Source organism: Nycticebus coucang, chromosome 24 (genome assembly GCF_027406575.1).
Source record: "Nycticebus coucang isolate mNycCou1 chromosome 24, mNycCou1.pri, whole genome shotgun sequence".
In the NCBI taxonomy this organism is placed as follows: Eukaryota; Metazoa; Chordata; class Mammalia; order Primates; family Lorisidae; genus Nycticebus; species Nycticebus coucang.
Window position 1 is genome coordinate 32,647,572 of NC_069803.1, and position 13,267 is coordinate 32,660,838.

Consider the following 13,267-nt stretch of genomic DNA (forward strand, 5'->3'; position numbering starts at 1 on the left):
TCTGGGCCTGGACCGTCTTGTGGCTGGTCACCTGCTCACTGCACCCCCTTTCCTGAGGATGCAGTTGGCAAGAATGGTCACTGCCCTGCGTGCTTCCTCTGTGAAAAGCCACTAGGCAGGTGGTGCATCCTCCTGGGGCCTGATGGCCTCTGACTACTGCCACAGTGGCACGTCGCCGCTTGAAATTTGGAAGGATAAACATTCAGACTGCAGCCAGTGGAGTCTGACATGTCCCTCAGCATGGTGGAGCTATGGCTGGCGAGGCTGTGTACTCACGGGACAGGGTCCCTTGCAGCTCAGGGGACCATGATCTGCCTCTGTAGTCCAGGCCCACACAGTGCTCAGGGCCCAGGAACCAATGGGTGGCCAAGGCTATAGAACTCTCTCAGGTTCTCCAGGGTTGTTAGCAAGGCCACCTGGGCAGGGCCTTGGGAGTTAGGTGGGGACAGGGTGAAGGGTGAGATTTGATTTTCCAAATGCATTCACAGGATTTGGCTGCTGAGGTGACTCACAGGTTCCAATGAGAGGTGTGTTTCAGGAAAGGTGCTCTGACAACTGCTTTGAGGTGGAGCTGGGAGCTCCTGCTGCTGCCTCATCCAGCGTACAGGTGCCCATTTCTTTGGGTGTATTTCAGGAGTCATGTTTTTGGGTAATAAGGTAAACATTTGTTTAGTGTTAGTAGATTCTGCCTTGAACAGTTACTTGTGTAATGTGTTCTTTTAGACCTTAAGAGAATATCCAGGACCGGGTGTGGTGGTAAATGCCTGTATTCCCAGAACTCTGGGAAGCCGAGGCAGGAGGATCGCTTGAGTGCAGGAGTTTGAGGTTGTTGTGAGCTATGACGTCATGGGTGACAGAGTGAGACTCTATCGCAAAAAACAAAGAGAATATCCAAATTGCTCCCCCAAATTGCTCTCCTACTGGGTGTATGAAATCCTGTTCCCTCTCATTCCTGCCCATGTTTTGATTTTTGACCCTCTGCTGGTGGAAGGATCTTGTAATTTGTGTTTCTTTGATGACCGTAAATATGATGTGTCTTGCTGCATTTTCAGGTAATTTTGCATATCGCTCAGAACAATTTTAGAGGTGTTCTCCCCTTAGGATCCTTCCCTTAGGTGTCAGGTCACTCGTAGTCTAACATCTTTTTCCTCCTGTGCCAGTGGGAGAGCCCATCAACTACGAGGCCTGGGACTGGCTGCACAGGGTGGTGGGCGACGGCAGATGCACGATGGTGGACACCTGGTGGCAGACAGGTGAGCCTGTCCCGGGAGGAGTCAGGGCATGCTGGGGGTGGGGAGGGGGGGTGGGGAGGTGAGGGGGTGGGGGATGGCGGAGGAGGCGGTTGAGAGTGAGGCCGGGCCTGGGGTTTGAGTTCAGCAGCGGGTGTGAGTGGGCACGCTTGTGTTGAAGTGAAGCTGCAGAAAAGCTGGTGTCTGCCCTGAGGGATCACTCGGCCACTCAGCTGCCATTTCTTGCTGTCAGGCCATGTGCTGTGATATCTGTGGGCCTTACCGCCTCTACTCTGAGGTGGCATGTTCCCCAATGCTCTGGGCGGGGGTGAGATGAGGTGAGACAGCTGAGGAGTTGCTCGAGCCCTGGTGTGTCCTGGGAGCTCAGTTTTCACTCCTCTTCTTAGGGGCACCCTGTCTGATGAGAACAGGTCCTATTGGCTAAGGGAACATGAGCCCAAGTTTAAATTTTATTAGGAAAGGCATTTTTTCAGTAACATTTTGTTTGTCTTCTCTTCTCTTGGGTATGTGACTTATTAGGATGTTTGGGGCAAGAGACTACCACCAATACAGTAAATGTAGTTATCTCAGGTCTTTGCCTCAGAAAAGCCAGAGCAGGAGACATTCTGGTGGTGCAGCACCGTCTGTGCAGGGAGGCGCAGGACAGGGTCCCACGCTCGAGCCCCACGGGGCGTCTCCCTGCTGCGCAGCACCGTCTGTGCAGGGAGGCACAGGACAGGGTCCCACGCTTGAGCCCCACGGGGCGTCTCCCTGCTGCGCAGCACTGTCTGTGCAGGGAGGCGCAGGACAGGGTACCACGCTCGAGCCCCATGGGACGTCTCCCTGCTGTGCAGCACCGTCTGTGCAGGGAGGCACAGGACAGGGTACCACGCTCGAGCCCCATGGGACGTCTCCCTGCTGCGCAGCACCGTCTGTGCAGGGAGGCACAGGACAGGGTCCCACGCTTGAGCCCCACTGGGCGTCTCCCTGCTGCGCAGCACCGTCTGTGCAGGGAGGCACAGGACAGGGTCCCACGCTGGAGCCCCACGGGACGTCTCCCTGCTGCGCAGCACCGTCTGTACAGGGAGGCGCAGGACAGGGTCCCACGCTCGAGCCCCATGGGACGTCTCCCTGCTGTAGGCCGGCGGGTGCGGGTGAAACACCATGAGAGTAGGATGTCTTTGTTGTTGGGCCCGTGTTGAGTGGACACTGGCCAAGGTGCAGCCCTGTCCTCTGTGTTCCCGTGTGAGTGGGCAGGCTCTGCTCTTCCTGCTTCACGCCAGGGCCTGGTGCTGTGGGGGTCACCTGTGCCTGGCTGCGGAACAGCAGAGCTGGGGCTGAACCTGCCACGGACCCCTCTTGTCTCTGCAGTGGAAGGGACCAGAACCCTCATCTGGTTTGCCTCAGACAAAGCTCCTTGTGCCCCAGACAAGGACAGTCTCCCATAACCCACTCCAGGTGGGCGCCAGTGCCCTCTGATGGCAGGGCTGGAGGAGCGTGTCACCAGCTTCTGGGCTGATGTGATGGCAGGCTGGAGGAGCGAGTCACAGCTCCTGGGCTGATTGGTGCTCTCTTCCTCCACCCCACAGAAACTGGTGGCATCTGCATCGCCCCGCGGCCCTCAGCAGAGGGGGCAGAAATCCTTCCTGGCATGGCGATGAGGCCCTTCTTTGGTATTGTGCCTGTGCTCATGGATGAGAAGGTGTGTGCTGTGGGTCTTGCAGGGGCTCACCCTGCGCGGAACCCTGTGTGCTCACCTCATTCCCTCCCTGCTCACCCTGCCCACCTCCCTGCTCACACACATAACAGCCTCTGATGCCTGGATAAAGGGTTGGTGTCCTCTGCAGGGCTCCTTGGAGGGCTTCCTTTCAGATACTTGGGGCAGTGTCCACATGCGGGGCAAGCCCAGGGCCTGGGCTTGGGACAGGAGGCCCCTGAAGGGGAGAGCCAGTGGTCAGGCCTGCAGGGCAAGCAGCTGGGATAATCTTGCTGACTATTGCCACTCAGAACCTGCCCCTTCTCTCATGTCTCCCGGGTTTGCAGGGACGTATTGTGGAGGGCGGCAACGTCTCTGGGGCCCTGTGCATCTCCCAGGCTTGGCCAGGCATGGCCAGGACCATCTATGGCGACCACCAGAGATTCGTGGATGCCTACTTCAAGGCGTACCCAGGTGAGCGGGCCGACAGGGGCTCTCTCAGGCCTGAGTGCTGATTGTTGGAATCAACATTCTCAGAAAACATTTCTGGCTGGCAGCTGTGCAGGGGGGCACGGTGGCTAAGAACAGATTCTTTGTGGGCCCGAGTCTGAATCTGGCTCCCCACCCACAACTGTCCCTCCTTGACTCTCTGCATCGGAAGTGGGGCCCTGCTGCGGGGTGGGCAAGAGTAAGAGCTGTTCAGCACGGCACCCAGCTGGGCCAGACACCCTGTCATCTGCCTTGGACCGCTGTTTCAAACCCTGGGAGTTCCTTCCAAGTCACTTTTGTTTTTCCTTCCCTGCTTTGTGTCATTGGGCTGGAAGTTGATGTGGACACCAGCTCCTTGACCTTGTTGGGACTGGAAGTTTTCAGTCTGAAACCCTGTGGACAGGACTCCCTCTTGGGCATCCTGGATGTGCTGCTTTTCCCTGCTTCTCCATGTCTCCGTGCCTTCTGTGTGAGGTTGTTCTGGGGTTGCCTGCCTGTCCCCCAGAACGTAGCAGATGGCGTTGTGTAGAGAGGCATCCCTGTTAGAAGCTTCAGGGAGGGCCCACGGGCTAGGAACTGAGTGATGCTGAGTGAGGAGGGTTGTGGGTCCCTCATGGAATGACAGCTCAGAGTTCTAGTGCTGAATCCCTGCTGTGGTGCAGGCTACTACTTCACTGGAGATGGGGCTTATCGAACTGAGAGTGGCTATTACCAGATCACGGGGCGGATGGATGATGTCATCAACATCAGTGGCCACCGGCTGGGGACTGCAGAGATCGAGGATGCCATGGTGAGTGAGGGCCAGGCCTTCTCTTTTGCCCCACATCTCCGTGGTGCCACTGTGGGGCTGAGTTGGGGTGGGCATCCCTGCCCTGAGTTACCTCCAGTATCCTGGGGCCTGTCAGGTTTACCTTTTGTTTTCTGTTACACACAGGCTAACCACCCTGCAGTGCCAGAAACTGCTGTCATCGGCTACCCCCACGACATCAAAGGAGAGGGTGAGCGTCCCTGAGAGGAGTATCTCTGATTCCCAATGCCAGGCTCTAGAACAGACTCCACAGAGCCAGCAGGGTTTTTATGGGTCAAGCTGTTGGTTTTCTTCATTCTCAAGTGGAGATTCTGGGTGAGGAGGTTGAGCAGTGCACGGTCAGGTCAGGTTTCTGAGTTGCCAACTCTGTTGTCCTCTGTGGACGCTCATTCCTGAGTACTCACCACCCATTTGGCACCACTGAGCCTGGGAGTGTCCACCTCTGTCCATGGTACATCTGGCTGGGACACTGTCTAGCCCCATTACTGCAAGTGTGTAACAAAACGTCCAGCCACACACCTGTCCTTCCTGCTCATGGGCTGGGTCACAGCACCTGAACCAGCTGTGCAGCCGTCGCACCTGTGTGCTGGTGCCCCCTGGTCCCCACTGCTCACCGGCATGCAGGGAATACAGAGCAGTGACTGGAATGGTCTTCCCTACCAAAGTACACCAGTGTCTTGGCCAGGAGCACTAGAGCGTTGCAGTGCCAGGTCTACAGCCACCACGCTGGCCTGACGTGACCTCGACACACACTGACCCCAGGCCAGAGTGCTACCTGGCAGACTGGCCTCTTCCGCCAGAGGCCTGGGGTTTGGACCTACCCTCTGACTGCTGGGAATGGCCTATGTCCCAGATGTCACTTGCCTCCCTTCCACATCTTGCCATTGTTCTGTTATTTACTCAGTTTCTTTAAATTGACCCGCTGCCAAGTTTAGAATTTAACAGCTTTAAAAACTGCGTTTCCACCTGCCGTGAGAGGGTGCAGTGGTGGGACTGCCGTCCTCCTAATAGGAGGCTGGGGGAGGGGCCTTAGGGGCCAGTGCCCGTCAGGAGTGTCTGTCTGAGATCAGGAGTCTCAAAGAGGGTGGACACAGGAGCAGTTCCTCATGTGTGACTAGGGGTGACTTAGGGTCCCCAAAAGCTACCTCCTCTGGGGACCCCTGCATCTCACAGGTCTGGCCTGGGCATCCAGAGGGTGGGGTATCCTAGTGGCCCTGCCTGTGTCTGTCTCTGGGGCCAAGCCTGTGCTGCTCAGGGCCTGGGGCTGCTCAGAGGGGCCTGAATGCCAGGGTCTTCCACCCTGTCTAGGCGCTTGTCAGTCCCTGGGTGAGCCCTGAAGAAGGCACACTGGTGAGTCTTTAAACTTTAAAGCCCTGAAGAAGGCACATTGGTGAGAACTTTAAACAAGATGTGAGGGACATCACAGTGTCCCTGGATGAGGGCAGGGTGTGTTGGGGTGTGGTCTGCCAATGCTGTGCACAGGGCCATCTCTGGGGGCTCCTGAGAGTTAGGGGTGCTAGGGGTAGGGGTGCTGGAGGTGGGGGTGCTGGGATGGGGGTGCTGGGGTGGGAGTGCTGGGGGTGTGGGTGCTGGAGTGGGGGTGCTGGGGTAGGAGTTCTAGGGTAGGAGTGCTGGGGGTGTGGGTGCTGGGGTAGGGGGTACTGGGGGTGGGGATGCTGGGGTGGAAGTGCTAGGTGTGTGGGTGCTTGAGAGGGATACTGGGGGCGGGGGTGTTGGGGTAGAGGTGTTAGGGGTGGAGGTGCCAGGGTGGCCATGTTGGAGGTGAGATTGCTGGGGATAGAGGTGTTGGGGTGGGGTGCTGGGGGCAGGGGTGCAGCCTCAGGGCAGCAGATACCAGTGCTCGCAGAGGCCTCCAGCCTTGCCTCATCCACTGCTCTCCACAGTCCCATCATGTCCTCAGCAAACCTGGTGTGGCAGGCCTCTGATCCCAGGCCATTATAGACAGTTTGTCCCTCATGGGTCTGATGAGAGGCATTATCCTGGCTGCCAGCCACTCTGCAGCTCCCTTCCTCACTGTCCATAAGTGACTCACTGACAGCTCTCAGAGTGCTGCCTGTGTTTGTCCCACTTGTTTTGCGCTTGATCTGCATAAGGAGAGCCTCTTGTTGGGTTAGGACCTGGGCCCAGGGAGCCTCTGGCCACTCCCAGGCTCTCGTCTTTCTCATCGCCAACATCTTGGGCCTCACGTGCTTCCCTGGCTTTTAACCAGATCCTCCTACCACATGGAGGTTCCTCCCTCCTCTGCTCTCAGAACTCAGCAGTCCTGGCTCACTTCTGATCCCTTCTCAACCTCCAAGTGAGGGAAAGGGTCACATGGGGGGTGGCAGCGGAGGCCCTGAGAACTGTGCTGACATAGCATGTGCACGCTATGACTAGATTTGTGCACTGTCAGGAAAGGCTTCACAGAGTATAAAGCAGCTGGACTAGGTTTTGAGGGATACATAGGAGTTTTCCAGGTGGAAATGGAGACTTGTTCAGGAAACAATCACCCATTGATACATTTAACAAACACTTGTGTAGCACAATTCTAGATGCCAGAGGCACAGCAATGAGAAAAATAGACAAAAGTCCCTGCCCCATGGTGCCATCATACTTGAGGGTCAGGGCGGGGGGAGCACGAGACCACTGGGGAAGCCACATGGTGCTTGTGGAAGGGTGAGTGAGGGGGTGGCATGGTGCAGATGAACACTACAAGGGCTCACATGTGTGGAAGCTGCGTGTGCGGGAGAGCTTGCTGCAGGCCCATAGGGAAGGGCAGGCCATCAGAAATGTTGCAGTCAAGTGCCTGCTCATGTGGACAGCAATAAATTAGAACCATGCCCCACGATGGGACCCGCCATAAGCCCTTTCTAGAGCACAGGTTGGCCAGACTGCCAGTGGAGCTCCACTGTGATGGCAGTCCCTGCTAACCATGGTGTTGAGTGGCTCTTGGAATATGGCTTCCGCAACCAAAGAGCTGCAGTTCACTTTGAGTGGTCACTGTGGCTTCTGGCGCGGTAGTGTTGGACACACACAGCTGGTGGCTGGTGCCTACTCGCCTGTGCACTATTTCATGTAAGCCTTCTGTCAGCCCATGTTGTGGGTATTTCACAGATGAGGAAGCAGAGGGGAAGCCACCTGTCCTGTGTCACATGTGGCCAGTCAGCACCATAACCAGCCACCCCCTGGGAAGTCTGGGGAGCTATTAGAAGCACTAACATTTCACACAGGACAGAAGCACATGTTGGGGGCCTCGAATGAGGAAACAGTGGCTATCGTGTCACTAACACGATTCAGAAGTCCCTTGTATTCACGCGACTTGTGCACACCTCTGTGCTAAAGGAGGCAGTTTGTAGTCTGACACATTCCAACCCTCTGCTCCTCTTCCAGCTGCCTTTGCTTTCATTGTGCTGAAAGATGACACCAGTGACTCAGATGTGGTGGTGGAGGAGCTCAAGTTGGCAGTGGCCACCAAGATCGCTAAGTACGCTGTGCCCGACCAGATCCTGGTGAGTGGCCCCCGGGTGGCTGAGCCATCTCCCACGGGTGTCAGGCAGCAGAGGCCTTTCAGGAGGCGTCACTCTCTCCCATCAGCACCAAAACTAACAGAGCTCTGTGCTCTTTCCTGGGTGTCAGGTGAGGATGGTGGGCTGCTGTGTGTCAGAGAAAAGACAGAGAGGGTGGGAGACTAGCACTGAGACCTGCCGCTGCTGACTGTGCAGAGGCAGTTCTGGGCAAGGTCAGGCACTCTCATGCTCTGGCATGAGGGAGGTTGCAGGAGCAGAGCCTCTGGTGAAGAAAATTGGGAGTTGGTTTAACTAGAGACATGGAAAGTCCCAGAGTTCTTCAGCCCCATGTGGCTTCTGAGCACATTTTCTGGTGCTAGGTGGGAAGCCCTGCCCCATCTGAGGGCATCACTTCCAGGGGGAGGCAGGGCCACCTTTGATTGACATTCCCACAGCGATTCCTGGGTTTACTGGTCCTGAGGCGGGAGGGGCCCCAGCTCCACTCGGTGCTGTAAGAGTTTATACCACTGGGCTGTAGACCAGGGTTTTAGGAGACGGGAACTCCTCCTAAGTGACATGGTCACCATCAAAGATCCCCAACACAGCTGTTGATGAACATAGCATCATTTGCACCAGATGGGCCATGGTGGTGTTGGAAATGTTCAATTTTCAAACACCAAGTAAGACAAACTTTTCTCGTAAGTGGCCCAGGCCAGGGGATGGAGATGAGGTCCAGGGCAGGTGCATGGACCTGTTGCTGCCTGGGCACCTGTACGTGGTGCGGCTAATGGGACAGACTGGGTTGGTGTGGGGTGGATTGGCAGGCCAGACCCTGCTGACAGAAGGCCTCAGTGGCACCCTGACGCATGCTTGCCCTGCCTTCTGGGTTGGTTTCAGCTTTAGGGACAGATTGTATGAGGGTAAAGTCAGGGCTGTGCACCCCACCATTCCCCACCATTCTCCTCCTCGCCGTCGGCCTCTGAGCCCCCAGTGCCATCACCTCCCGTAGGCGGAGGCATCACAGTGCCAGCACTGGTGCTGTGTGTGTGTGGGGTGCCACTGTGCTCCTTCCTTGCCAGGTGGTAAAACGTCTTCCAAAAACACGGTCTGGGAAAGTCATGCGGCGGCTCCTGAGGAGGATAATCTCCGGTGAAGCCCAGGATCTGGGAGACACCACCACCCTGGAGGACCCCAGCGTCATTACAGAGATCCTGAGCGCCTACCAGAAGTGCAGGGACAAACAGGCTGATGCCCAGTAAGAGCCTCCACCCGGGCTCGCAGAGACCAGAGCGCTGCTTCTGCCTGTCCCCAAGTGGGCCCTGAGGTCGCGTTCATTTGTGTCCCTGCAGCAGCCCTCGACCAGCACATAACGCACAGCACCCAAATGTGAAATTGAGCCAAGACCCCGTTCTCCCTTTGCGGGGACCCCGAAGCACAGCCGTGAAGAGGCACCGTCAGGGAGGGTTAGGGTTTGCTCCACTTGTCCTGAGTTTGGTTCCTGGAATGAAAAGCCGTCATCTCCCTCTCCAAACCCTCCTGAGACAGCACAGGAAGATAGGAAGCCTGCTCAAATAACTTAGAACTAGAAGCAATTACATTTTCTCCAGATGTTTCTAGATGCAAAGGCAGAGGTTTTATTTTTATACTTTTATATTTTAGAAGCTGAATGTGAAGAACTCAATGTAATGCGTGGATTTACTCACACACGCCCTTTGTAACAGAGGATGAAAATCTCCTTTTTTGCTTCTACTGTGGGGAAACACACTTTGAATTATGTTAGGAGTATTTGGAATCTGAACTGGAGATGTTTGCGTCTGTCTAAACAGCTGTCTTGGGAACCTCCAGGCCTGTTTTTCCTGAACCTCCTGCTGTCTGTTTCTCCCAAGCCCGGCTTGTGTGTGGTGGGGCTGATGCTGACTAATGGGTGGCTGTGCTCACCTTTTAATTCTGAAACCACTCCACCATGTTCCGTTTTTTAAGCTGTGATCTGGAAAGATTTTTTTCTCTCCTGGATGCTCGTTGGTAGACAGTTAACACACTGCAAATAGGTAGGGTTGTTCAGAGAAGCCAGTGAAAACTTAGGGGACTTGTTACAGTGCTAACTTGGCTAGAACTGGGTGCTGTGGGCTTTGCTGTGCTTCCTACAGTTGGGTAGTAAGAACACCGAGATCCACTGGAAACTTGGAGCCCTGAACCCTAACTCCCGACTTTTAAATGTGCCTTAAGTCCTCTGAACATGAGCAGAGGATGACGTGAATCACAAGGCTGCTAAGTGCTTACTTCTCAGCACACAGGGGCTGGTGGCAGCCACAGGAAAGGCAGCCCTGGGAGCTGGGTCCCGACACAGGGAGCGGTGCCCTCCTCTTTGCCCTGCAGCTCACCCAACAGGGCCTTGAGGCTGTTGATGTTCGAGGGCTGTCTGGGTCAGAGCCCTATTCTGGGACAGGGCTGTGCTGGCCTCTGGGTGGCCAGGTGAGCACCCCTCTGGTGCTTGGACGTGGTGTAGGCTGCAGCACGCACACATACTGAGCAGCAAGTGGGCTGTGGTTACTGGCTAGCTGGCTGCAGTTACAGTGCTGAGTGGCACTCGGGATGGTGGTCCAGGATCTCATGATGGTCTGCAGGGGAGGCCTAATAAAACTGTATTTTGTTCATTTTTTCTGTCTGTGGTGATTTTTGATCAGATAATGCTACTCTTTTGCTGAATGCAACCCTGAGGACAAAACTGGAAGAGGCCTAAACTCCATCTACGCTAGAGGCTCTCTGACTGTAATTTGGTATATTTACCTGTCTCTAGATCTCTGCACTTTCCAACTCACTAGCCACATGTGGCCATTTAGCTATAAATTAAATTAATCAGATAAAAATTTAGTCCCTTGGTTGCAGTGGCCACATTTCAAATGCTCAACAGCTATGCATGGTACAGAGGCCTGGGAGAGCTGGCTTGGAGCAGACAGAGTACACACCATTCTAGGAGGCCAGTGGGGCTCAGGCAGCAGGCAGGGGAGCACACCGGACCCTGGCCCACCATGCCTCAGCGCTGGGCTGGTCTCTCACAGGAGAACACTCCGAGTTGGTGCCATGCACGGCAGAATCCTTCCCACGAGGTCTGGGCTACCTGCAGCCTCCAAAGCAGGAGTCAGGCACAGCTGTCCCCAGGAACAATATCCAACGGGCTGCTGATGTGGACGAGCACAGGAATGGGGGGGAGAGAGGCTGGGGCCCAGATGCCCATCTGAGATAGATTCTGAATGCCCAAAGGGAGACTCATGGGGAAAAGACACATTTTTGCATGTCTGGATCAGAGGGATTACACGGTGGGGTCTGCTCTGTCATCAGTCTGTAGCAACACCGTCCCCAGGGTCAGGGCATCACAGCAGAGTTATGTATGTGAATTTAACCCGTCAGGTGTCCCATTTCCGCTCTTCTGGGAAAGCTACCCTCACTTCTCTTGGGAACCATCCTTTCTCCAACTTGTTAGTGACCCCACCTCCTGCTGCAAAGGTGGTTTTGTGATGGTCTTTCTTGGCATCAGTCCCCAGCCTAAGTGACAGGGTCAGGACTGGCCATACATCACTGTCAGGGCCACTGAGAAACATGGAGACACCTTTGGGAAAGGACTATGGTATTTCGCCTGCTGGACATTTTGGGAGATGGCCACTGCAGGGAGGGCCTGTCTAGAACAGAGATGCACAGAAGTGGATCCCAGGGGACAGGTGCTGGGGCCCGCACACCTCCCTAGGCTTGCCTGCCCCTGGACTTTACCTCTGGCTTTTCTGTGGGAATTGACCACGATCCCAACAGGGCCACTGGGAAGCAGAAGAGCAGGTAGCTACAGTAACAGTGGAGCTAAGACACAGCTGAGGGTGAGGGGTACACGGACCAGAGCTCAGGGGCCTCATCTCGCAGGGCCGAAGAGGAATCTTATCAGCTGTGTCCCCAGCTGGTTACCTTAGCACTAGCTGTCAGAAATGTGGTGTGGCCTCTCAATCCTCTCCTCTCCAGTACACGTGCACCCAGGGAAAGAGTGGCTGCAGACATGAGGCTCACCTTCCAGCACCTCTGCTGTCCCCAGGTCCCAGACCAGCTATTCCACACCATTTCCAGGCTCTCCTGCACCTTCAAGCAGATGCTTAAACATTTTGTTTGTAGTTGTCTCCATTGGGAATGTGAGTCTGAATTATCCAATCTGCCATCACTTGGAGAGAAAGTATTACATAATGTCCCCAAAATGCAAACTATTGTGAGTTCCAACATATATTTCCCAGCGTTATTGGGAACCTGTGCATAAATAAAATGAATGTCTCTCCATCAATATACATAGCCATTCTTTTTAATAACGGCACACAGAATCACATATATCTGAGCATTTATCTAACCATGATTATTAAGCATTTAAGGCAATTCCAATATACATCTATGCACATATTTGCACCACGAGATAAAAATGTATGCTTGAACATTAATATACAGATGTGGGGGTTTTGTGGATATAATCCAAGAACGCACAGACTGCACCTGGAATCTTAGGCAATGTAGGTAAGAAATGTAGCACAAATATGAAAACGGTTATAATGTTAACAAATAAAACTTGGTACAAGATTATCTTGACCCCGAAGCTTAAACTGGAAATTACTAGTAGGGTGTATCTTGTAAATAGTCATTGCTGGGGATAAAAGAATATTTTCAGCCCTTCTTTCTGGAACATTTTTTAAACTGTTGGACTGAATGGAGATTTCTTCTTTCTTGAGTTCAAGTAATTAAGACATTGATAAAAATGAATTGTATTTTCTCTTAAAACTGTCTCTAGACCAGCTGTGTGCTGATTACTCTTCCTAGTGCTGTGACTCTTAGGGTCTGGAGGCCTTTCGATCCCCACCTGGGCCTGGTGTTCAAGAAGTGCTGCCCTCTGCAAGCATGTAATGGTCACCAGGCAAGGTGACCAGCTTTTGGAGATCACTGATCAAGGCCAATGCTAAGTGTAATTCCTTCTATTTAAGCTTAAAGATAGTGACCTGGATAAAGAGAACTTTTAAACTAGGCAACAGGTCTTAAAAATGTTTCTGGGGGGTAAAATATAACAAACTTACATAGCAAAGCCCAGAGGATGGATGCTGCACCTGGGTCTGGGTCCTTGCAGTCAGACCCGCCAGAGCTGCCTTTCAGGGGTCTCCTTGTGCAGGTGGGCACCCTCACAGGTCCCAACCCAGAGCTGCCTGTCAGGGGTCTCCTTGTGCAGGTGGGCACCTTCACAGGATCCCAGTGGAAGGTGGTGGTGGCGGTGATTCCCCAGGGTCTCTAAGCCCCTGAACTGTCAGAAGGCTGCATGTATTTCTGTATTCCCTATATCCTTTTAAGAAGTGAAACTCAAATTTGGCTTTTAAAAGTATCTGGGGAACTTTCAAAACTGCCGATGCCCATGCCATAGCCTAGACCAATGCTACTGGAATTTCAAGAGAGGGACATGGGCATCGGCATGTTTTAAAGCTTCCCTGATAATTCCAACGTGCAGCCAAAGTTGAGAACCCATCTTAAAGTT

At 54.2% G+C, this 13,267-nt stretch overlaps 1 protein-coding gene across 1 annotated transcript in view; it reads left to right on the forward strand.

Moving 5' to 3' along the window:
* ACSS1 (acyl-CoA synthetase short chain family member 1) overlaps window positions 1–10,382 on the forward strand; it is a 46,340-nt gene extending 35,958 nt beyond the window's left edge. Inside the window, exons 8-14 of the mRNA XM_053578539.1 lie at window positions 1,161–1,253; window positions 2,819–2,931; window positions 3,273–3,399; window positions 4,077–4,204; window positions 4,349–4,412; window positions 7,613–7,731; window positions 8,808–10,382. Of these exons, the coding sequence (XP_053434514.1) occupies window positions 1,161–1,253; window positions 2,819–2,931; window positions 3,273–3,399; window positions 4,077–4,204; window positions 4,349–4,412; window positions 7,613–7,731; window positions 8,808–8,987 (824 nt within the window). The 3' untranslated portion in view covers window positions 8,988–10,382. The remainder of the gene's footprint in view (window positions 1–1,160; window positions 1,254–2,818; window positions 2,932–3,272; window positions 3,400–4,076; window positions 4,205–4,348; window positions 4,413–7,612; window positions 7,732–8,807) is intronic.
* The last annotated feature ends 2,885 nt before the right edge of the window (window positions 10,383–13,267 follow it).